The sequence below is a fragment of the Sapajus apella genome, unplaced genomic scaffold, assembly GCF_009761245.1.
Source record: "Sapajus apella isolate SASKATOON/1434 unplaced genomic scaffold, GSC_monkey_1.0 scaffold260, whole genome shotgun sequence".
NCBI classification, from domain to species: domain Eukaryota; kingdom Metazoa; phylum Chordata; class Mammalia; order Primates; family Cebidae; genus Sapajus; species Sapajus apella.
In genome coordinates, this window is record NW_022437200.1 from 303,707 (window position 1) to 329,300 (window position 25,594).

General features: G+C 54.0%; 1 protein-coding gene across 4 annotated transcripts; it reads right to left on the reverse strand.

The window, feature by feature from the left end:
- Nucleotides 1-1,254: 1,254 nt before the first annotated feature.
- TPRA1 (transmembrane protein adipocyte associated 1) lies at nt 1,255-25,547 on the reverse strand. Of its 4 annotated transcripts, none has more exons than XM_032271899.1 (11): nt 25,530-25,547; nt 10,081-10,222; nt 9,797-9,929; nt 7,648-7,734; nt 7,503-7,575; nt 7,301-7,380; nt 6,637-6,747; nt 6,454-6,514; nt 6,144-6,246; nt 5,585-5,665; nt 1,255-3,838 (listed from the first exon to the last, which is right to left on the reverse strand). In XM_032271899.1, exons 2-11 carry the CDS (start codon nt 10,203-10,205, stop codon nt 3,571-3,573), a joined length of 1,122 nt encoding a protein of 373 aa, XP_032127790.1. In that variant the 5' UTR covers nt 10,206-10,222; nt 25,530-25,547; the 3' UTR covers nt 1,255-3,570. The 4 variants fall into 4 exon arrangements, with proteins under 4 accessions (XP_032127790.1, XP_032127789.1, XP_032127787.1 ...); XM_032271898.1 differs by lacking the exon at nt 25,530-25,547 and adding an exon at nt 19,803-20,011; XM_032271896.1 differs by lacking the exon at nt 25,530-25,547 and adding an exon at nt 19,386-19,701.
- Nucleotides 25,548-25,594: the final 47 nt, after the last annotated feature.

Here is a 25,594-nt window from a genome sequence, read left to right on the forward strand (position 1 = left end):
AGTGCGTCCCCCAACACTCATGCACTGAAGCCTTCAGCCCCCAGCACCTCCGCAGGGGACTGCATTTGGAGATTTGGCTTTTACAGAGGTGATTAAGGTGAAAAGAGGCCAATGGGGGGTCCTAATCTAATCTGACTGGTGTCCATATAAAGAGAGGAAATGCAGCCCCAGACAGACAGCAGGGACCCCACACACAGAGGGAAAACCACTCGAGGAGGCAGCAAGGGGCAGCTGACTTCAAATGCAGGAGAGGGGCCTCAGGGAAACCAACAGTGGACACCCTGATCTTGGAATTCCAGCCTCTAGAACTGTAAGAAAATAAAGCTCTGTTGTTGAAGGCCCCCATCTGTAGTACTTTGTCATGCAGCCCTGGCAAACCCATTTCATCACTGACCATGTGTTCAATCCTCCGGTGCTCTGGGCAGGGGGCGTGCAGGTCTCAGAGCTCCGCTGCTTCAGATCCATGCCTGGGCTGGCACTGGGCTTGGCAGCAACTGAGGGCCCTTCCTAAAGGTCTTCTTCCCTAAATTCTCAAGGGTGACACCTCTGAGGTGGGTGCTCCACTGACCCACAAACATCAGGGTGCCGTTACTGAGGGAGGAAAAAATGGATACTGGGTGACAACCAGTCACCTGTTACCCAATGCCACCAATGAGGAAACTGAGGGTTAAGGAGAAGCTGTGAACTTCTCAAGGTCCACAGTCCATGAGCAGCAGTAGCAGGAAGGTGAGGCTGGACTGTGACCACATACAGTGAACTCTGTGAACTCTGACCGTGTTAAGACTCCAGAACCCCTGCATCCTGCCGCTCCTCTGCCTAATGCCTGTTCCCACCCAGACATCAGACAGGAAATGTTGTCTGAGCAAGGCTCTTCAGAAAGACTGAAAATGCGACGAGCACACCGCATTGGTGAGAATGTGCCAGTAGAAATGCAAGCCAGCATAGCCTCTTTGAATGGGTGTGTTGGCTCAGATTGGGTTCAGCCGTGAGAGAAACATCAACAGTGGTCTGAACAAGCTAGCCACTCATCTCTCTCGCACGTTCCAAAAGTCATCTGAAGGTAGGGTGTCCGTGGCGTGGGCTCTCTATCCTGTCGCACTGCAATGAGAAACTTCCATTCCCCAGATTACCCTATGGTTCAAGACTCCAGCCCTTATAAGCACATCCCAGTCAGCAGGAAAGAAGGGCCCACCTCCTATCTATAGGGATATATATGCATGCATACATATCCATTGGCCAGAACACATCTGCAAGGAAGGCTGGAAAATGCAGTCCTTATTCTAAATAGCTGTGCATCCAGCTAAAAATCAGGGATTCTATTCCAATGGAAGAAAACAACAACATATATTGGAGGACAACTATCAATCTCTGCAGAAGACTAATAAGAGTAATTAAAACTAATTAAGAGTGTGTGCTTCAGCAATTCTACTTGCATGAGTTACCAAAGCAAATTTACAAGGATTGTTGAAGTTGCCTTGTTTGTTGTTGCAAAATCTTTCAGAAACAAAAGTCCAACCCAAGGGAACTGGTTTATAAATTGCCATATATCCATATGTATACAGCTTCAGGAGTGAAGCCGTCCTCTACTTGACATGGAATCACCTCCAAGATGCATTGGAGCAAGCTACAGAACGTTAACATTACAGAAATAGAGATGACATACACACCGTTGGTGTGAACGCGGGATGGCTCTGGAAGGTTATGAAGACCCTGGGTGCTTCGCAGGGGTGGGGAACAGAGAAACTCAGTGCAACACAGGGAAATTTATCGTCCACCAAATACCCTCCTGTATGGCATGAACCTTTGTTTTTTTTGTTTTTTGCCATGTACATATATGGCCTATTTTTAAAAATCAAACTTAAAAACAGAACAAAAATGGTCTTTCTTCTGTTGATGCCTCTCTGCTCTTTCACTGCACCCAGCAAACCTCAGCTGACTCTTTGCCATCTTGGACCGCATGTGGATTTGATGGTCAAATCCCCACTGGCCCCCAACCCCCACTCAGCATGCCCTGTGAGCTTGCCTTCCCTAAATTACCAGGCTTTTACATGAGCTGAGAGGCCACAGCAAAGTGTGCCACTCAGGGGCACCTTACAGTACCCACTGCAGCCCAGGAGTTCAGCTCACCGGCCATACCACCAAGGTGGTAGTACCCTGCCCACTACCAACCCTCCGGGTCCTGGATCCCAGCGCGCCTGACATGTTGCCCCACAGACATGAGCTGTGTTGGAACTGGTACCCTCAGCACCCCATTCCCCACACCAAAAAAAGGCTAATCTTGGAGACAGGCAACAGCCTGACCCTCATGGCCCTGACAGCTGGGGCTGAGACCTCCCCAGGCTCCGAAGGAAGCCTGCAGTTGGCTGGGTCCTGGGTGGGACCCTCCTCTCCAACACTGGGAATTATATAACTGGCAGCAACTCCCTTTCACTCCAGCTGCCAAAAAGTTCAAAGCCAAACTCAGGTACAAGGGTAGCGGCAGGGATACGCGGGGCTCTCTCCCGTACTCACATCTCATGATCCCAGTGTTTTGTTCTGATTTACCCACATTTTCAGCCAACCACACCCATCCTTATGACAAACATCATTCCCTGCATCCTGTCTGCTGAGGGTCTACTACACACCAAGCACTATTCTGGAGGCTAAAAATAAGAGCCATCCTTATTGTTCTTTACAGTATGCCAGCCACTTGCACTTACTGTTTTCCAGTCCTTACAAAAGCCCCTGCAGGACAGATCGTCTTCTCCCCATTTTACAGACGGCATGGTAAGTCCATTCTGAGATTTACTGGAGCTGAGCAGAGGGAAGCAGCTGCCTAAGGAAAGTGTGTGTCTCCAACACAGCAGAGACAGGTGCTGGCTCGCAGAAACACAGTTCTCCTCTCTCTTCATGTCTGTCCCCCGGGCGGACAGATGAGCCCAGGAGCAGGGGTGGCTGGGATCCTGTTTCTCTCTGCCTCCCCAGCAGCCAGCCCAGGGCTTGGTTACTGGGGACTGTTCCTTGGTTGAGCAAACAGAGGCCCCCTGAGCCTCCCAGCCCTTCACCCAGTCCTCAGGCTCCTAGGAGAAACCAGCCTCCGAAAGGTTTTGGTATTCCTGCTAAACCTCCACATCAACACCTTCTGTTCCTTTTCCTTTTTATTAAAAAATAGATCAAGAAAATATACACACTTCAGTCCATCCACCATGATGGGCTTTGAGGAGGCCAAAGCACGATGGGGATGGGATGGAGGCATTGGGAGAGCCAGCCCTGCCCTTGTGCCAAGGGTGCAGAGAAGGAGGGTGCCCTTGGCCAGCCTTGCCAAGCATGGCCCTGGAAGGAAAGCCTGGGCCATGTGGCTGAGCAGGATGACAGCAGGTGAGAAGGGGAGGAGGGTCCCCAGTGACAGCAGAGATGGCAAAGGGGATCAGGAGCCCCAGGGAGGTGGGGGCCTCCAGACTCACGGTGGGAACAGAGCTGCACAGGGCTACCGCCCACAGAAGGTCCCGCGACCTGGTCCTTCTCCCCCAGGGACTCTGGGCCCTCTGGCCTCCTCTCTGGCCTGTCCTCTGCAGGCTCTGACAGCCACTCTCAGGCATTGATGGCCTTCCAACGCTCACTGTCCGTGCTGTTGATGCTGCCAGTGTGGCAAGGCATGGAAGCGATGTCGTCCAGGTAGGCCATCCCGCCAGCAGAGTCGAACTGCGTGCTCGAGTAGCTGGCAGCTGAGGCCCCAGCAGCCCCTGCAGCCTCCAGGCCCTCCCGCCGGGCCACAGCGTAGGGCTGGGGTAGGTGTACGTCCGGCTCCTCTGTCTCATCCACTTGGCATTTGTAGGAAAAGAGGATCTTGGGTTCCGAGCTGATGGGTGGGAGAGAGGGGCAGGGGAGCCTTGATGAGTGACTCAGGAACAGCCTTCCCTCCAGGCTGATGGGGCCACCAGATAAGGAAGGAATCAGCTAACAGTTGCCTGTTACCCACCCCGAGACGGCCTGTCAGCTGGACCCCAGAGCCCATCCAGACTTGTTTTGGAACCCAGCCCTCCTCCTCCTGGCTGTGTGAGCTGGGACAGGGGGCCTCTGTGCCTGCTTCCTCATGGTGAAAGGGGTGCGTGGACCCCGTGTGGAGGATGAATGAACATAAATCATGAGCCTTTGACAGCGCCTGCCCAAGTGCTCAGGAAAGACTTGGCTGTGGCCTCTGCTCCCAGTCCTGTGACCCCTGCTGCTCATGTTGCCACCCACTTCACCCTGGCCTGGTCCCGCAGCCCTCAGGGCAGCTCTCCAAGGGAGACACACCACACCCAATTTACAAAAAAGGAGCCTGAGGCTTCGGAGAGAAATCATGTGTGCAGAAGCAAGATGGGGCCATGGAACAGTCTGGCCCTCTCCCAGCTTCACTCAGGTGGGAGGCTGAACCCCTACCCCCAAGACCCAGCAGGTGAGAAAGGAGGGCAAAGCACCCACATTCCAACCACATCAGAGGCCTAGAGTAGAACCCCCAATCCCATGTCTTCAGCATCCCATCTCATGGATGCTTCTGCGGATGCACATGTACACAGCAGTGTACCCACTCCCAGAGAATCCCACTGAATTCCCACCCCAAAACCTGCTCCCTTCTAGATCTTCTCCCAGCAGGGTACAAGCTCCATGAGGACAGGGATTTGCATCCACTGTAGGCCTTGCAACTTCTAGTTCTAGCAGTGTCTGGAACATAGTAGGTGCTCAATGAATGCTTGTGAATGAATGAGTTAATATATTATTAAATAAAAACCACTTTGACTGGCACAGTGGCTCATACCTGTAATCCCAGCACTGTGGGAGGCCAAGGCGGGTGGATTGCCTGAGCTCAGGAATTCGAGACCAGCCTGGGCAACCCGGTGAAACCCTCTCTACTAAAATACAAAAAATTAACCGGGTTTGGTGGCATGTACCTGTAGTCTCATCTGCTTGGCAGACTGAGGCAGAGGATTCACTAGAACCCAGGAGGGGGGAGTTGCAGGGAGCTAAGATCACACCACTGCACTCCAGCCTAGGCAACAGAGTGAGACTCCGCACCCACACCAAAAAAAAAAAACCCAGCAATGCAGAACAATATGCATAGCTTCTCTCTCTCTCTCTCTCTGTCTCTCTCTCTCTCTCTCTCTCTCGCGGAAAGACTGTCTGTGTGTACTGTATATGCAATGTGCATACATATGTATGCATGTGTGTACATGGCACATATCTACATGCATGTATATGTCGAACGCATGTGTGTTCGTGTGTATGCATGCATGTGGGTGTGCATGTGCATGTTTGTGTGCATGTGTCTGTGTCTGTATGTGCATATGTTGTGTGTGTATGTGCATGTGTGTATGCCTGTGCATCTATGCCTGCCTGTGCATCAATGCCCGTATGTGCACATGTGTGCATGCACATGTGGGTGGTTATGCGTATATCTGTTTGCATGTACATATCTGTATACGTGTGCCCATGTGCATGTGTGTATTTTCTGCGCATGCACATTGTATGCATACACAGCCCCTCAGCATCAATCCTTGCACCCGTGGGGGAAGAAGGCGAAGTTCCGCCGGCAGCCACGCGGGGACACTGGCGGCTACAGACTCACCCGAAGAAGCCACGGAGGAAGGCCACATAGATTAGGGGAGCGAAGAAGCTGAAGTACAGGAAGGTTGTGGTGTCTACACAGCTGCAGAGAAGACAAGTCAGCACGGGGCCTCCCAGTCCCACACTGTCCCCCTTAGCCGCCCCACTCCCTTCGTCCCTCCAGGTGGTGGATGCTCTGCCTCCAACTTCCCATGCCCCCACCCGGTGGATGCTCTGTCCCCAACCTTCCCACATTCTCAGTAGGTCAACACTCTGCCCTCCACCTCCCCATGCCCCCAGTGGGTGGATGCCCTGACTCCTACCTCCCCATGTACCCAGTGGTGGATGCCATGCCCTGCCCCTCACCCACCCCTCTCCTGTAGCGGATAGACAACCTTGCCCTGCCCACCCCCCACTTCCCCATGCCCCAAGCGGGTAACAGCCTGTCCCCTCCACATCTCCCCATGCCCCCAGTAGGTGGACATCCTGCTGCCCACCTCTCCATGCCCCCAGTGAGTGGACACTCTGCCACCCACCTCCCCATGCCCCCACAGTGTGGACACCCTGCTGCCCCCATGTACCAGAGCCCCTCGATGATGTCCAAGCACAGCAGCACACTCCCCAGCCCCTGTAGCAGGTTGAGCAGCGCCAGGATGCCCGCATACACATAGAAGCTCCTCCGAGCTGGGGGCCAGACAGGGTGAATCATGAGGTTCCCGCCCCGGCCAGGCCAGGCTCTGCCTCCTGCACCTACCACCTTCAAGCCTGGTGTATCCCCCAGGGCCCCTCTAGGCCTCCCTCTCACCCAGGGCTCTCCCGCTCCCAGCCACAGTGGCCCAGCAGACCCCCTCCTGCTCCCGCCTGTCCCAGAGCTGCTGGCCAGCTGCTCACAAGGCAGGGAAATGCGCTCCTTCAGCGGGGTCTTGGGGAGGATGACCACCAGAGAGTAGACCTATGGAGACAGGCAGGGCTGAGAAGGTGCTGGGGGTGCAAGCCCAGATCCACAACCAGGAACCCAGGCATCCAATCCCCTGCCTGGCCCTGAGGCCCCAGCCACCCCAGCCTGAACCTCACCAGGAAGAAGAAGCAGGAGCTGACCAGCCAGAACTGGCGGCCCCCATGGCCATAGATGTTAAAGTCCTCAGCTGAGAGATGGGCATCAGGGTACAGGATCTCCAGGGTCCCCTGCAGGGGCAAGCAGGAAGGGATGAAGGGAATCTCAAGGCTCTTCCCTCCCAGGGGCTTTTCCCGATGCAAAGTCCCCTAAGCTTTCCACCACACTAAGTCCAGCCTCTTGGCCTGACCCTCAAGTCACCTGCCCCAGCCTGCTCCCTGGCCACATCCTGCCCACCCGATTGCAGCATCCGGAGCTGGCCAGTCTTGGTATGAGTCACATAGGGCAGGGGACAGAGATGGGCAAAGTGCAGTCCCTGGCCCCAATCCAAGAATGGGGCCTCTAGATGCATGCTTCTCAGGGGGGTCTTGCACTGTCCCTACCTGTGCTCCTTGTTAAAAGGGCAAGTCCTGAGCCTCCCACCCCAGCACCCTGGCCTACCGGTTCCAAATCTCCCAGGGACACCAGAACTTGCCTCGGTAACAAGTACCTCATGTGATCTCTCAAGTGCAAAGTTTTAGAGCTCTGACAGTGATAAAGACTGGAAACCTGACCCAGGCCCAGAAGCAGTGGGTGCCTGGTGCCCTGACTCCTGGTGTCTCCTGCCCACACCCACCCTCTTACCTGGGTGACGGAATAGGCCAGGGACAACACCGTGGTGATGGCCAGCACCCGCTTGATGCTGGACTTGCTCTCCAGGTGGCCTGGAAGAAATGTGCTGGTCAGTACACAGGAGCCAGCCCGTGACCAGGCCAGGGTCAACCCACAGCCAGGAAGGGGCAAGGGAGAGCATCGCTGGGGCCCAAAAGCCCAGTAATACACACACCAAAGGCCAGGCCCAGGATGATCACACTCAGCTCGATGGCCAGCAGGAAGAAGCGGGTGATCTCCCACAGGATCTGCATGCAGAGTAGGCAGAGCGTCAGCCCAGGCCAGGCCTCCCCAGCCTCCCTCAGCAGGCCCAGCCGCACCTTATCAGCAACAGTTGCAGCATCCGATGTGCTCACCGTCATGGACACCACGGCGCGGGCAATGCCTACGAGCGCCACCACGAACACCTGGTGGGCAAGGGAGTGGTGTGGCAGTCAGGGAACAAGAGCCTCTGCATTGGCAGCGGTGGCAAGCCTACCCCACATCTACAGGACCCTTTGATTGCCGAGATTGGAAAGGAGGAAGGGGCAAGTCAGGGTGGGACTCGGAGGCAGGGAGCGGGCTCCAGGAAGCAAGGCTCTCAGACTTGCAGACTTGACGGTCTGCAAAATCCTGCTCTGGGTGGCCTCTGGCCTGGCCCTCCCCTCTCGGGGCCCCAGTTTCCTAGCTAGCACCAACAGCCTTGGGCTGGTTAGTAGGTGAGCATGGTGGAGCCAGATGGGCCAGGTTCACATCACAAGCAGCAGGCTGCTGCTTCCTGGCTCTGTATCTTAGCTTTCTCATCTATAAAATGGGGGCAGAAACAAAACCTACTGAGTTTGATTGTTGGGTCAAATGGGTTAACAGATGCAGCAGAAGCCTGCCTGGCACCCAGGAAGGGCCAAGTATACATTTGCTGTTATTATCTTATTCCTGGTTTCCATTCTGAGGCATGCAGGACTGGAGGAAAGGTCACTGAGAAGAGGTGCCGAGACCTCTGAGGAAGCCACTGGCCTGGCAGGTTTCACAAAAGTGCCTGCTCAGCATCTATGGCTCTTACCGGCCTGGTATCCATCCCCTTCCTCTCCCTCCTCATGCCCACTTTGGTGGTTCTGGGTGAGTCTGAGCCTACCGCTCCTGGCTTTAGGGATGGGCCCGGGATGCAGCAGCACTGGCCAGTGGTGTGTGCCATTCCCCTGGCCTCAGGGCTGGTTCAGGGAAGGGCATGGGACCCAAGGGAGCCTCATGAGAGACCCATGATGTCAGATGCAGCTACCAGGAAAGGCAGGCAGAGGGCATGCAAGCCTGGCACCATGGGTGCCACCCTGCTGCCACAAGGGGAGATGGCAAGAGAGCAGGGCCATTGGGGAGTTCCCAGGCTCAGAGGGAGATGGAGATGGTGCTCCAGCAGCACTGCTGCGCCCCAAAATCCTACTGTGCCTGAGGTCCAGGAACTTCCCAGTTTCTCAGTCAGAAACCGGCTTCTATGATTCTCAGTTGGGTTTTCTGACACATGCCCAGATCCATATATACTCTGTCTTTTGTGCCATGAGAAATTGTGTCAGCAGGGCAGGCAGCAAAAGCAACAAACTGCAAAACGCCTACTGTCTGCCAAGCTCCCACTGGGCTGCAGCTATGCAGGCGGCCTCACAGGTGCTCACATGAACATCATAGCCCTCACCTGAAGCCCATACCTAGCCAGCCCATACCTGAAGCCTGTACCTGGATAGCCCACAGCTGAAGCCTCCACCTGCAGCCCACACCTGCACAGCCCAGACCTGCAGCCTGTACGTGGAACCTGCACCCAGACCATCCACACCTGGAGCCTATACCTGGACAGCCCACATTTGGAGCTGCCTTCTCGACCACAGCCCAGACACCTCTCCCCAGGCAACATGTGCCAGGACCACCAAGTGGTGAGAATGCAGGCTCTCCCAGCAAGTAAGACGTCTTCTCCAAAGAGGTTTCACAGAATGGACATGTGAGGAACGAATGGATGGAGGATACAGTGGACATTTTTCCCCACCCAGCATTCATTCCCCTCCCCTCTAGTACCAGCTCCCCAATTCTGTCGTAGGGACCACCTCCCTCAGTCCATATGGTCCGGCTAAGCTGATGCTGTCCTCCCAGCTTCACAGTGCCCCTCTCCTTGCTCTAGCCACAGAGCTTGGCTCAGGGATGAGCATCATAGGTGGGCCAGTCAGAGGAAATCCCAAGTCTACACTATCAGAAAACAAGCACTGTCTACCTGAGTTGTAGAGGCAGGATGTCAGCTCAAAGCTGCTCTTGGCCATCTTTGACACCATATGGGAAGAATTCATACAAGTTAAGTCCCAAAGAGAGCCAAGATGCAGAAACAGATCCTAATGACATCATCTAACTGCCTGGATCCAGTCATATCTGAAGCTCATTTTCATTATAGAAGCAGTTAATTCCCTTTTTATTTAAGCCAGTTGGAGCTGGCTTTTCTGTCAACTGCAGTGAACTTACCAGAATGTAGAAGGTGATAAAAATGGGGCTGGAGGTGATGCGGATCTTGGCCCGAGCAGATGGAAGCTTCCAGAGCAGGAAGATGAGGAAGAGCACATTGGGGATGAGCAGCATGAGGTCCCAGTACCGGACCCTGGCAGACACGCACAGGAACTGGTTCACTAGTAAGGCTACATATGCACCCCCATCTGCAGCACACAATCTGGTCCACCCTCACCACCTCCCCACACACCAGAAAAAGCCACTAACACTCAGCGAGCCTGCCAGTGTTATGACTGCCCCACCTGGAGGTGCCAATGTCTTCGTAGAGCAGTAGCAGGCAGCGATGAGGTACACTGATGTTTGGTGCCAAGGGTGGGGGCAGCGTTGTGCTCCCATTGGCCCAAGTTGCCTCCTCCAGGGTGTCCATCCTGCCAGCAGCCAGCCCTAGGGGAGTGAGAGCTGCTGGGTGAGCAGTGCAGGGGCTGTGTGGCCTGGGCCACTGTCCTCCTTCCTCTGGACCTGGGACTCCCAGGGCAAAATTAGGAGGGCTGCACAGAGCACCCCTATAAACCACCATCCCCACCCAGTGCAGCTCAGTGTGGAGCTCCACACAGGTCATGACCCAATCCCCCAGGCAGGGGTCCAGTCCACCATTTCAGGCTCTATTTCACCACCTGCAAACAATAAGAAAGCCACCCCCTCAGCTGAGCATCTCCATGTGCAAGGCATAGACACTTGGCTCCTTTCAGTCCTGAGGGCCCATGAGAGCAGCATGGGTGAGGGCACAGCCTCTGGGTTCACAGCCTAGCCCTGCCCCTTCCTTACTGTCCTTTCCGTGCCTGTGTCCCCCCCACGGAATGGGGGTAACAAGTGGGCTGTGGTGATACCAAGTGCCTCAAACAAGGCACACACACGAAGAGTTCTTGGTAGTGGTCAGCTGTGGTCCCGACCTGCCACACCATGCAGAACTCAGAGGCCACGGACTCATGTGAGGCCACAGCACTGCTAAGGGCCAGAGCTGGGCACCATGCCCTCCTCAGTTGCACTCTCTGGCCCTTGACTCCCTCTGCTACAGCAGACACACATGGAGGGGACACTGAGCTGTTCCTAGGAGATGCACAGGACGTCTCCAAGTGAAGACAGGCATTGGGGAAGAGGCTGTACCACAGAGGTGCAGGGCGAGCTGTGTCTGCAATAGCCAGGCTGCAGGGTGAAGCTGGGGACAGGGTGGGCCCAAAGGCCAGGAGCCCACATGATACTCTGAGCATGAGAGATCGAGTCTAGCCTGGAAGACAGGAGAGCTGGTGGTCTGGGATCCTGGTAGCCACTCTGGGGTTGGGGGACTGAGGGTCTGGCCAGAAAACCAAGACTCTTGAGTTAGAGGACTCTCAGGGGACAGACAGCAACAGATACTTCTGCAGGGAGTTCGGGGTGATTGAGGTGTGGCCTGGGGCACAGAACATAACAGGTGTGAACATTTAGAATGATTTGAACAGATTGGGCCAGATGCCCGTGACGTGACTCTGCTTCACCAGGAATACTAGTAAAGGCTGTGGATGCAGCCCCAGGCTGTCGTAGGTTCCTATGGTGGACACCACACAGCATAAAAAGAATGACCCGCTGCTACAGGCAACATGAACGACTCTCAGAAGTGATGTGGTGTGAAGCCAGGTACAAGGGTCCACCGGCGTACGACCCGTGGAGAAATGCAGATGGGGCACCTTTGGGGAGATAAAGAGCATGGTAATTGCGGGAGGCCTGCCAGCTTCTGGGTGAACAGCTGCAGGCATGTTCACTGTGTGGTAATTCATTAAGCCACACACTGATGACTCATAGGTCATAGGTGCACTTCAGTAAATTTTAAAAAGTAAAAAAGATGTGCCCTAACGATACATCAAGGACCCAGATCTCCCCATCAGCAAGGAGCAGCCCAGTGAGCTGAACGCCTGCCAGCAAGGTGTGCAGAAACACAACAGGAGCCCTGCCTGTGTTGTCGCTAATGCCATCCCTGAGCAAGAGCAGCCCAAGACAGGGCTGGGGGTACTTAGGAGTATTCCAATTGCTCGTCCAAGCTCTCAAACACCAGAACCACCTCTGGATGAAAGGGAGGGAAGACTCCAAAGGGGGCGGGCCATGGGTTGGGGCTCAGGTTCTCCAGTGGGCCACTCACTGGCTCTGGGATCATGTCCCCATCTAAATAAGGACGGCAGGGTGCAGTGACACACACCTGCAATCCCAACACTTTGGGAAGCTGAGGAAGGAGGAGTGCTTGAGCCTAGGAGTTCCAGACCAGCCTGGGCAACACAGCAAGACCACATCTCTACAAAAAATACAAAAATTGTCCAGGTGCAGTGGCTCATGCCTGTAATCCCAGCACTTTGGGAGGCCAAAGTGGGAGGATCACTTGAGGTCAGGAATTCGAGACCAGCCTAGCCAACATGGCAAAACTCCATCTCTACTAAAACATATGAAAATTAGCCAGGCATGGTGGCGCATGTCTGTAATCATGGCTACTTGGGAGGCTGAGGCAGGAGAATCTCTTGAACCTGGGAGGTGGAGGTTGCAGTGAACTGAGATCGTGCCAATGCACTCCAGGCTGGGTGACAGGGCAAGACCCTGTCTCAAAAAAAAAAAAAAAAAAAAAAAAAAAGGCTGGGCATGGTAGCTCACATCTGTAATCTCAGCACTTTGGGAGGCCAAGGTGGGTGGATCACCTGAGGTCGGGAGTTCAAGACCAGCTGACCAACATGGAGAAACCCTGCCTCTACTAAAAATACAAAATTAGCCAGGCATGGTGGCTCATGCCTGTAATTCCAGCTACTTGGGAGGCTGAGACAGGAGAATTGTTTGAACCCAGGAGGTGGAGGCAGTGGTGAGCCAAGATCACACCATTGCACTCCAGCCTGGGCAACATGAATGAAACTCCGTCTCAAAAAAAAAAAAAAACAAAAATTAGCCAGGTATAGTGGTACATACTTGTAGTCCCAGCTACTAGAGAGGATGAGGTGAGGGGATGGCTTGAGCCCAGGAGTTCAAGGCTGCAGTGAGCTACGATTGCGCCACTGCACTCCAACCTGGTTGACAGAGTGGGACCCGGCCTCAAAAAAGAATGAATTAATTAATTAAACATAATAGAATGAGGCCATAGCTGCAATCTTCAGAGTGATGGGGTATATTAAAGAGAACAAATGTCTGGCACATAGCAGATCCTAAGAAAGAAAATGGCTCTTTCCCTACTGTTGGGAGGGGAGCAAAGAAGCCTACCCTTCATTCACATATGCTTTCATTTGCTCGGCAGACCTTAACTAGCACCTGCTGAGTGCCAGGCACAAGTCTAGGTGGTTGGACATGGCAGGGAACAGGGAAGACAAGGCCCTGCCCTCACAGCGAAGGGAAGCCAACAACAAGCATGAAACCCATATTTAAAAAGCAAACTTGGTGGGAGGGAGCAAACTTGGCAGGGTGCAGTGGCTCATGCCCGTAATCCCAACACTTTGGGAGGCTGAGGTGGGAGGATCACTTGAGCCCAGGAGTTTGAGATGAGCCTGAGCAACACAGCAAGATGCTGTCTCTACAAAAAGTTTAAAAAACTAGCCAGGTGTGGTGGTACCACACCTGGGATTACACCTGTAATCCCAGCTACTCAGGGGGCTGAGGCTGAAGGATCACTCGAGCCCAACAGATCCAAGCTGCAGCAAGCTATGATCACACCACTGCACTCCAGGCTGGGCCAGAGTGAGACCCTGTCTCAAAAAAAAAAAAAAAAAGCAAGCTTCTGGAGATAAATACTAACAGAAGAAAACAGAGAGATGGAGCAGAATGATAAGAAACACAGTTGAGACTGCTGGGTCCCCCAATATCTACCCTTCCGTTTAGTGATGGAACTGTAGAGTTCAGCTTGCACATGGCTTCCCAGGACAATGCTTCCCTGCAACTGGGTGTGGCCATGTGGCTGAGTTTTAGCCAACTGGACACAAGCGGAGTGAGATTTGCCAATTTCAGGTCATGCCCTTTTCCCTTCTGTGTGGCTGGAATATGGATACCACAGTGGGAGCCAAGAGCAGCCTCCTTAGACCAGGAGGCAGAAACCCTGTATTGAGGGTAATAGAGCAATGAGAAAGGTGTCTGGGTCCCCAACACAATGGGGCCTCCATGCACATACTGGACAGCTTGCACAGAGGCTTTCATGCAATGGATAAAAGTAATCTATTTTATTATCTTAGCCTTTGTTTCAACAGCTAAGCCCAAATCCCAGTGAATATAAAGGTACTACTTGGACTGGGTGGTCAGACAAGGTGACATTTGAACTGAGATCTCAATAAATAAAAAGGAGCCAGCCTTGGAAAGATCGAAATAAAGAACATTGCAGGGAGAGAAAGCAAATGCACATGTCCAGAGGTAGAAACAGGCTTGGCCTGTCCCAAGGGCAAAAAACAGTCAGGGTAGCTGATACCAGAAAGGTTGGCAGGGCCAGGTCCCACATGCAATTTAATCTAAGTGCAACCAGAAGGGTGTTACGAGGAGTGTGGCGTCTAGTTTCCATGGGGACAGGATGGCTGGGCTGTCAGTGAGAAGGGACTGAAGTGGAGGAGGCGCAGAGACAGGGAGGCCACGAGGAGCTCCGGCAACAGTCCAGGCAAGAGAAGACAGAGGCTTACGCTAGTGGCAGCAGCAGGGGTGAAAAAGACAGATTTGGGAGACCTTTGGGAGGCTCAGCCAACAAGACCCACTGACAAATCAAACACAGGGAATGAGACAAGAGGCCAAAGAAGGCTGATGGTACAGTTGGGCCTGAGCCACTGGGCATTTTGCAACTTAGGCCAACACTATCCACCAGACACTGTCCCCTTCTTCCTCACTTACAAGCTACTATTTTGTTTAGGATCCCTCTATAAAGCCTAGTGTTCAAGCAGGGGCCCCTCCCCAGCACCAGAAGCTGAGTCTCAATTAATTTCAGCCAGTGGTCTCTGGGGTGGAGCCAGCGTGGAGCGCTGCTCTAGTTTGACATGGCAACTGCAAGGGAGCAGAGGACTGTGGATTTTTTTCGTGCGCAGAGTCCAGGGCTGCCAAATGTCTGCAATGCATAGGACAGTCCACCAGATGAGTAACTGTCTGTCCTTACAGCTATCATGCCCTGCAGAGTGACTCTGGTCAAAGTCCAGAAGGGTGGCCCTTCTGCTCCTGACCAGTGGCTGGTTGAGGCAAAGGCATTTGCTGCCTCATGGGGGGATCTGTGTCTGTGTGGGGCAGTAGAAGGCATGGTGTCCAGAACAGTGCCTTCCTGCAGCCCAGAGGGCTGGGCCACCACACTGAGCATGGGGGAGCTTACAGCTGGAAGCGGGTATGCAGCTCTCTTCTTGCGTGACTTCTGGTGTCATGATATCATAACTTGTAACTTTGAGTTGAGAGTATCAGTCACCCAATGAAGGAGCGAGATTCTACAGCCCTCTCCTCCCCACCCCTATTATTTTATTAAATTGTTTTTGAGACAAAGTCTTGCTCTGTTGCCTGGGCTGGAGTGCAGTGATGCGTTCTCTGCTCACTGCAACATCTGCCTCCCAAGTTCAGCCTCCCAGGTTCAAACGATCCTCCCACCTCAGCCTCCCAAGTAGCTAGGATCACAACTGTGTACACCACACCCAGCTAAGCTTTGAACTTTTAGCAGAGACAGGGTTTTGCCATGTTGGCCAGTCTGGTCTAGAACTCCTGACTTCAAGTGATCCGCCTGCCTCAGCCTCCCAAAGTGCTGGGATTACAGGTACAAGCCACCATGCCCGGCTATCCCCACCCCTATTATAAAGCCAAACCAGGCAGAGCAAATGCCTGGTCCTAGCAGCCCAATGCCAGCTCTGACCCAGGACAGAATGTCACGCAGCCCCAGGACAGGCAGGGCCAGGGTGTAGCCCAGGCACCCAGCAGCCACCAGGAAGCTGAGAGGCCTACTGCGGCAGAGAAGGCAGTGGGGAGGAACAGGGGCAGGGAGGAGGAGAGTGGGGGAAGTCAGGCCGAGTCCCGGGTATGGAGGGCAGAGTGGGCTTCTCCTGGTTTTGCCTGCCCAGCATGCAGGCTCTTGCCAGTTGCTAAGAGCACTATTTTCCTGAGGGGGAATCTCAGCTCCTAGACTCTTTGGAAGTTTAAAGATGTCTGACTCCACCTCTTCACCACCCAGGGAATGCAACTGTGATCTAAGTCTGGTCCGTCAGGATGTTCCATCACCTGGCCAATGAAAATCTGCCCTGAGACTTTTGCTCTAAATTATTAGAATTATTAGAGCAAAAGTCTCAGGGCAGATTCTCACTGACAACTGAGGAAACACTCTCTGCTGAGCTCAGTAAGTCAGAGCTGTACCACCTAGACCTTACACTCACAGGCTCGCCTGAGAGTACAGCTAACACAGAGGAGTACAGAGCTGAGACATGGATGGAGACAGATCTTGATGAGCTCACTGGAGCCCCCAGATTCTGCCACACCTGAAGCCAGTCCTACCCCCTTGGACTTTTCAGTTGTAAAACCCAACAAATCCCCTTTTCTGCTTAGGCCAGTTTGAGTCTGACTTCTCTAATTCATCACTGAAAAACCTCCAGCCAACACAGGTTATGGAGTCAGGCAGACAGGGCTGCACTGCTGGTTCTGCCACGTGCTTGCTATGTGACCTGGGGTGAGTCACTCCCCCTGCAAGTATCGTGGGGACAACAACACCTGCCTAAAAAGGTTGCCATAAGAATCAAGCAAAACCAGGAAGGTAAATGTCTACAAAAGTGATATGTGTACAAAGGTGATTGCTGCTTTTCTTTCTTTTTTGAGATGGAGTCTTGCTCTGTCACCAGGCTGGAGCACAGTGGCATGATCTCAGCTCACTGCAACCTCTGCCTCCCGGGTTCAAACAATTCCCCTGCCTCAGCCTCCCAGGTAGCTGGGATTATAGGCAACTGCCACCATGCCCAGTGGAATTTTTTTTTTTTTTTGTATTTTTAGTAGAGACAGGGTTTCACCATGTTGTCCAGGCTGGTCTCGATCTCTTGACCTCATGATCCACCTGTCTCGGCCTCCCAAAGTGCTGGGATTACAGATGGTAGCCAATGTGCCCAGCCTGGTTGCTGCTTTTCTTACCAGAGGAGGGGCTGAAGGGCAAGGAAGGGAAAGGAATTTGTTCCCAGGCCCATGGACCCCTCTGGAAGCCCCCATTGCTGTGGGGTCTGAGGAGAGGCAGAGGAGGTGTTAGCTGCTCTCCCTGCCCCTACTTCCCTGACAACAACATAGCAACCTCTGCGCCCAACCTCTGTGCTCTGGCCTCCAGCCCTGGGAGGGAGGTACTTATGCACTGTGCACGTGGAGCTCGGAGAGGCAGCCACTTGCCAGGCCCGCAATCCAGGCTGTCTGTCTCCAGAGCCCAGGCCCCCGGTCAACAACTTGCCAGGTGCCCCTCTCTGGGCCTCAGTTTCTCCAGCTGTGGGTCAAGAGCACCAGGCTTGTTCTAGAGCTGTCTTCTCAGACCTGATGTGGGAACCACCCCGGTGTATTTAACATGCAGATGCTGCTCCCAAGGGCAGAGGCAGGGCTGACAGTCTGTGTTTCCCACAGGCTCCCAGGTGCTGTCCCTGCTGCTGCTGCTTGGTTCAGCAACCACACTGGAGTTATGGGGCTGCTGGCCATACCAGCATTGCCATTATGAATCAAAGCTTATGAAATAACTGAAGCACTGGCTTTTTTTTTTTGAAACAGTCTTGCTCTGTTGCCCAGGCTGGAGTGCAATGGCACAATCTCGGCTCACTGCACCTTCACCTCCTGGGTTTGAGCAATTCTCCTGCCTCAGCCTCCTAAGTAGCTGAAATTACAGGTGTGTGCCATCACATCCAGCTAATTTTTGTATTTTCAGTAGAGATGGGGTTTCGCCATGTTGGTCAGGCTTATCTCAAACTCCTGACCTCAGATGGTCCACCGGCCTTGGTCTCCCAAAGTGCTAGGATTACACGGGTGAGCCCCCTGCCTGGCCAGCACTGATTTTTAATTAACAGGATGCACACTTCCTATGTGCAGACACGGTGCTCAGTGCTTTACACGTGGTGACACACTTAACCATGGCAATGACTTCTAGGGAGAGAGGACAATTACTGCCACCTTGTACAGAGGAGAGGAGAGGCAGAGAAGGGGTCAGTCCTCAGCCTTCTCTGTTTAGTTCTTAGACAGCTGCTCCCAAGTACTGACAAGGAAGTGGGAGGGGTTGGTCAGCTCATGAAAGGGGCCTGAGGGCAGTGAGAAGGGGTGGAGCCCTGGGGTGATTCTCAGAGGAGGAATTCCTAGGATGCAGAGCACCCTGGGCAACCCCGGGCCTCCCAGGACCAAGGAAACTGGGACAGCCTGTTTCTTCCACCTGGGAGGAGTCTCCCAGCCTCACAACATTCCAGGGGCCTCTGCCTCCCCCACCTCCCACCGGACTGGGGGACAGGATGCTGGCTAGGCTCAGGTTGTGGTCACGCAATGCAGGGCCTGCTGAGAGCGCCCGGACAAGGCCTTTTCTCTCCTCTCTGGGACTCAGCTTACCCTGATCTCATCAGTGCAATAGGATTCACCAGACCCCACCCACTGCTACCGAATGGGAAACCCTGGGGGAGCGGCGCCCTCAATGCTTCCCACCCCAACGGGTTTCAAATACTGGAGCAAGGACGTGGTAGGGAAGGTCCCACAGGGCAGAGGCCAAATTACTTTGCTCTCCTGCATTGTCCTTCGGCCTTGAGGCTGGCAGGCCTACGGTCCCTGTCCTAAGCCAGAGTCCCCAACAGAAAGGGGAAGCTTGGGTCCAGTCTGACCTGACCCCTGCCGTGCCTCGTTGCCCTCCACCTGCTAGGCCGGTCCGTTCCTCAGGGCTTTGGTGCTGGCTCTTCCCCAGCTCTCTCCTGCCACCTCCTCTGAGAAGTCCTCCCTCCTCAGCTGTCTCCAGTGCCCGAGCAGGATTTGGGTGTTTAACTACTCTGTACCCCGGGAGTGCTCAGGACCCGGTCCCCTAGAAAACGGTCTGACACGACAAGAGCCCTCAACAGGTTAGGATGGGAACAACTGAGTCTCCAGCACCGCCAAGCCCCGCTGGGGACTGGACGACCCCGCAGCCCCTCCTCACTGCAGAGCAGTGAGGCAGTGGGGCAAAGCCAGCCCCCAACCGCCTTCCCCGAATCCAGGGGGAGCAGGGGCCTTGAGACGGCCTCGCGGGGCAGCAAGGCCCCGAACCCGGCAGGCTCGGCTCAGGAGCACCTCGGCTGCTGCGGACGCCCACCGTGAGGCTGGGGCCAGTGTCGCTACCCCGCGTCCGACCGGGTGGCCGAGGCCCGGATCTCCGCCCCCCACTGCCTCCAACCCAGGCCGGCCCGACGCCGCTGCGTCCTGCCTGCTCCCAGGCCTCGCGTGTCCCCGCTCCTCGAGCGATCCCCGACTGCCCAGCGCTCCTCCCAGGGCCTTCCCTCCCAAACGCTGCCTCGGCCGTCCGAGCTGCGCCCGAGCGGGAAGGGGCCGCTCGCTGAGCAAGGAGGGGACGGCAGCGGGGTTTCCCGCCGGGGCGAGCGACTGGACTCCCCCACTAGCTGCGGCAAGAGACGGGGAGAAGGCCCCTCCTTACCTGAGATCCCGGGCCGCCCATCCGCCGCCGCTGGGTATGCACCGACCCGGCGCAGGCCGCGGGACTCCGGCCTCCAGGGCCGGACCAGGCGGCCCGAGCCGGGGACCGTCGCGCAAGAAACGCGCGCGACCGGCTCCGCGGAATAGGGGCTAGACAGGAAAGGCGAGGCGGGGTCCGCTCCTGGGCCGCCGGGCTCGCAGACACTCTGCAGACCTTCCCGACAGCGGCGACCAAGAGGGCAGGACAGTCCTTTCCGTCCAGCCCAAACCGCGAAAACGGCCACTGTCCCACAGTCCCCGAGTTCCTGCACCACTAGGGCCCGCCCTCTAATCTCCAGCAGCCTATAGGAATAAGCCATCAAGGAAAAAAAGTGAAAGAGACCAATCAAATTCCAAAGAGGCGGAGCAGCCCGCCGACCTCTTAAAGAAACAGGCAGGAGGCTGTGCGGAGACGAGACGCTGCTTCACCGAAGACAGAGGGCTGCATTTCTCACTCGGAAAGCTGGCGGAACCGACGACTGGAAAGCTGAGGACACGCCACCTCTTACTCTGAGCGCCTTCCAGCTGTGCTGCTGTCTGCGGACTAGCTGGCGGCAGGCGTGCTCCACCTCCGGTCGGGCCTCGGCCGGATCGTCGGGGCTGAGCCTCCGGGGACCGCCCCATCGCGTGTGGGCGCCTCGGGCGCCCTGCAGGGATGACCTGGAGTTAGCAAGAGGGTAAGGCGGGCGGGCGGGGGACCCTCCCCGGCGCCACGCTCTCCCGCCGCGCGGCCGCCGCCTCCCAGCGCGCTGCTCCACGGGGTGCCGCCAGGGCCTCAGGCACTCTTCTTAATAACCCTGTAGGGCGGTCATTATAGGTCATTATAGTCTCGTTTTACAGTGCGACCTGAGGCTTGGAGAGGTCCAATAACTTGCCCAAAGCTGCGCAATGAGGAAGTGACACAGCCAGGACGCCTCTCCCCAACTCTAATTTCCGTAATTCTTCAGGCCGCTTCCTCTGGAAAGCCCTCCCTGATTGCGCCTGTCTTACCCCCTGGCATTTATGCTGCATTCACCATACGAAAGCCGTGCGGGTCTCTGTTTTTGTCCCTTGGCTAGTTCCTGCTCCTGTCTCCAAGTCTGTCCCCCTGCCCGGCTGGCTTCTTGCCACATCACGTCCTCAAGCGGGTTTTGTGGGCACCCTCGCTGGAGCGGCTGTCCAGTCTCATTTGCTTCCGAACACCTTAATTCTCGCCTGTTTTCATTTACCTGCCTCCCTGTCCAGTCTCCCCACCTATTATAGAATTGCAGCATCATGAGGACCGAGCCACGCCTGCCTATCCCCTGCAGCATCCTGAGGCTGACTCAGAGCCTGGTACAGACTGCAGGCACCCAGTTATTACAGGCACCCCAAGACTCACAGTCCATGACAGCACCACTGGGCTGGAATGAGAGTGGGCCCCATTCTTCCCCTTGCTCCTGCCCTAAAAACACAGGGAAATTGGGGAAGAAACCACCTTGTGATCCTCTGGGACTTCATCTGGGACTTTCCCATCCTGGACTGCATCCAAATGTGCATAGCCTAAGTTTCAGTTTCTGTATTCGCCAGAAAGGCTGGGTAATACCAGCCTGTGTGATCACAAATGACCACAGCCACAATGGGCATGGGGAATCCAGTGGCTCCTCAAGTTCCAGCTGAGAAGTTATACACATCACTCCCACTCACATTCAATTGGCCATGCTTCTAGCCTCCAGAGGGCAGGAAACTCCCACCTTACCACGTGCCAGGAAAAAGAAGTCATGGGACATGTGTGACCAGGCCTAAAACTACCCCTCTGTTTTTCTTTTTCTGCCTTTTGAGACTCAGGGATTTCTGCATTTTCTTCTCTTGAGTTTGGGACCTTATAACTAGGTTTCTGTGGGATTTTGTTGTATTTGTGAAATAACTAAGGGTATCTATTTCACCTCTCTCCCTTTAAGAACAGAGGCAATGGCTAATTCACTGCAGTGTCCACTGTACGCCTGACAGAGCATGACATCTGCAACCTTCAATGAATAGTAGCTTAATAAACAGAGCTCTGCCTCTCAGGTTCTTCATCGCCCTACAGCAGACTCAGGGGTGGCTATGGCTGACAGTAGCAGATGCTGCTACAGAACTGGGCTCCCTGATGGCCATGGGGATGATAGCAATTCCCAAATAACAGAGACCAGATAGTAGTGCTTAAGTGTGAGAAGCAGAGTGGGTGCAACTGTCATATGACCATCAAGGTTGAGCTCAATATATCACTGGGATAGACACCCTGCATAGTAAACAAAATACCTGCACTAGTTCCTTGGTCTATGGGCTGAGAGTGATAGTCGAGTGAAAGCCTCTGAGACCCCACTATCCACCACCCACCCCAGCCAAGAGAGCACATAAATAACATCACACACCAAAGAAAATGGTGGAGATTGGTGCCACCCTTGAAGATCAAAGGCATGTGTGGGAGGGTATCCCCCACCATATACCTATTCGATTTGTCAGTCTGACCTAGAAAAAAACACAAACAGGCCAGCACAGTGGCTCACACCTGTAACCCCAGCACTTTGGGAGGCCGATGTGGGCAGATCATGAGGTCAGGAGATCGAGACCAACCTGGCCAACATGGTGAGTCCCCATCTCTACTAAAAAATACATAAAATTCATGGGACGTGGTGGTGCTCACCTGGAGTCCTAGCTACTGAGGAATCTGAGGCAGGGGAATCGCTTGAACCCAGGAGGCGGAGGTTGCCGTGAGCTGAGATTGTGCCACTGTACTCCAGCCTGGTGACAGGAGACTCCATCTCAAAAAAAAAAAAAAAAAAAAAAAAAAACAGAATGGCAATGGACTGTTGCAGATTCAGCCAAGTGGTAACCCCGACCACAGGTGCCATGCAGGTGTCATTGTCATTGCTAGCACAGACAGATCAGCACAGCCTCCGCTTCTCTGGATGTAGCCTTCCATCTGATCACCATGCTTTTTCATCCCTATCAGGGACAATTTGCATTCACAGGAAGGGACAACAGTACACACATATGGTCTTGCCCCAGGCCAATGGTACCTTTCCCATCCTTTGTCATCATAGAGTCTGAAGGGGACTGGGCCATCTGGATGTCTTGCAGAACACTGCACTGGTTCACCGTGTCAATGACAACGTGCTAATCAGGATAGATGAGCAGGAGGTGACAAGTAAATGGAAAATTTGATGAGATATATGTGCTACAGCAGGCCGAAGATTAAGCCCTACAAAGAAGTGGGGGCTTGCTACATCAGCGAGGTTTGTAGGGGTCTGGTGATCTGCGGCACACCAGAACATCCTCCCACACACCCCATCACAGGGGAGGAAGCACAATGCTTTGAAGCCTCTTTGGGTTCTGAAGGTCACAGATTCCACACCTGCAAGTGCTGCTCTGACCCATATATCTCTGGGTCACATGATATCAAAGGCTGTCCCTGAGGCTATGGGACCCACAGACCCCATGATACTAGAGGCATACGTGGTGGGAAGACATGTTGTGTGAAGTTTACAGCAAGCTCTGGTGGCGAAACCACAATGTAGGCCCCCTAGGGTTCTGGAGCAAGACCAGGCCATTTATAGCAGAGAACTAGACACCATTCACAGAACAGGTCTGCCAGGCTACTGGACCCTGGTAGAGATGACTAGGGGACATCAAGTGACCATGAGGCCAGAGCTGCCTCTCGTGAACTGGGTTCTGTCAGGCCCACTAAGATGTAAATTCAGGTGGGCCAAGCAGCAGTCCGCTGTGAGACTAAGCAATCCATTGTAGATCCACCTCACCTACCACTGCCACAGCAGCTCCTCCCCCATAGTTCACACCCATGCCAATGGGCAGTTCTTAGGGAGGGAAAAGGCTGCGCTTGATCACAGCTGAGGGAAGGCTCATTACAGGGGTCAGATGTGGTACCTGGAGGTGCAGTGGTCACATGGAGCCCTTGAGGATGAAAGCCGCAGGCTACAAATGGTGGAACCAGAGGAGGGAGGAGACTTGTACTCCACAATGTCCTGAAGCAGCTGCCTCAGCGCTGTTTGCCTACTGATGCGAGAAGAGCAAACCCCAGCATGATGTGTCGTGGAACAAGTCCTCACTTCCTGAGCCTGTCCCAGGCTGCCTTAGTGTCTTCAGGACATGGCTGCTGCCTTCCCTCAGAGTGAGCAAAGCTGTAGTCATTTTGTAACTGAATCCTCAAAGTGACATCCAATCATGTCTGTCCTATGCTGTTGGGAGATCACACAGGGGTGTGCATACCAGAAGGCAAGAGCCATCGGGGCCATAATAGAGGCTGCCTACTCACCCCACCCCCACCAGTGTTTAAACATGCCCAAGAACCTCTCATCTGAGAAAAGGCCACATCCCACTCTAGCACCTGTGCCAGCTCTCACAGTGCATTCCACACCTGGGAATGCCTCTCTGACCCATACATTTCTGGGTGATGTAAGCACTCCAGCCTCTAACTAGTAACCCACATTCACCCTTCTCACTTCACTGCATCCTACCCCTCAACATGCTCCAATGTGGTGTCTGACTCCAGACATACCCACCATCGCCAGGGCCACCAACAGCTCCTAGTCCTTACCAGATGACCTCTGGACATTGCTCTCTTCAGTGGCCTCTGGGAGGGCTCCCAATAATCCCCAGCCCTGCTATGACCTCCTCTCCTTGAGTGTGGGCTGGACCTCAGGGCTCATTTCTAGCTAAGAGAATATGACAAAATATCACTTTCAAGACATGGTGTTTGTCTTTTATGGCCTTTGTCTCTTTTTCACTTGCTCTGAAAGAAACCAGCTGCCAGGTTGTAAGCTGCCCTGTGGAGAGACCCCCACCCAAGAGCCATTGGGAAGCTGAGTCTTCAGTCCAACAGCCTATGAGGACCTGAATCCTTCCTATGTGAGGAAGCTTGGAAGGGGACCCTCCTCAAGATGAACCTTCAGATGAGACAACAGCCCTGGCCAGTACCTAGCCTACAGCCTTGAAAGACCTTTAGGAAGAGGCACCCAGTGGCATCATGCCCAGATCCCTTACGCACACACACTGAGATAATGTGTGCTAATTGCTTCAAGGTGCTAAATCCCAGGATAATTTTTTATGCAGCAATAGATAACTAACAAGCCCATGCAGAGTCTCCTCCATCTTTCCTCTTGGCAGCTCCTAGCATCCCAGGAGCATCCTTCATATCCTTTGTTGGTGTCTCTTAACTGGTGGGGTTTCCCAGGTCCCAGACTTAGACCTTTTCTTCTCTCTGCACTCACTCTGTATTATACAACCAATCCCAAGCCAATCTACAGCTGCAGTCCAAACTCCCCCTCAAGTCTCACTAATACATATCCAATGACTTCCTAGATATGTCCACTCAGGGCCAACATTCAGCACAGCCAGAAAAAAACTCATCCTCTTCCCCCTTAACTCACTGGTTTTCCTGTGCTCTCTCCTCTCAGCTATCATCCACTTAGCTAAACCAGGATCCTGGTGTCATCCTGCATGCCTCTCTTGCTGTCCTCAATCACCAAGACCAATAGACCCCATCTCCTGGCCGGGCACAGTGGCTCACACCTATAATCTCAGCACTTTGGGAGGCCAAGCAGGCAGATCACTTGAGGTCAGGAGTTCGAGACCAGCCTGGCCAACATGGTGAAATCCCATCTGTACTAAAAATACAAAAATTAACTGGGCATGGTGGCGTGCATCTGTAATCCCAGTTACTCAAGAGAATAGCTTGAACTCGGGAGGCAGAGGTTGCAGTGAGCTGAGATCAGGCCACTGCACTCCAGCCTGGGCAGAGAGCCAAGACTCTGGCAAAAAAAAAAAAAAAAAAAAAAAAAAAATCCCCACCTCCTAAACATCTTGTATTTCCAGTCCTCTCCATCACTCCTGCCCCTACCCTGTGTCCCATGCAGAGATGCTTGTTCACTGCACAAAGTGCCTAAGAGGGCTGCGATTCAGCCCTGCCTCAGCTACTAAAGCCCTATCCCAAGCTGCCTGTAACTAGAGAAGAACCACAGCAACCTCCTCATTTGCTGCCTTCAACCTCGTTCAAACCACTCCCACCTGGTGGCAGCCAGAAGGATTATAAAACCCACACTGGTTCACGTCTCACCCTGCTCAAAATGCTTCCATGGCCTTCCATTACCTTCAGAATACAGAATGCTCAAACCGTCTAGAAAAACATCGAGCTCTTTTTTGATCTGGATTCTG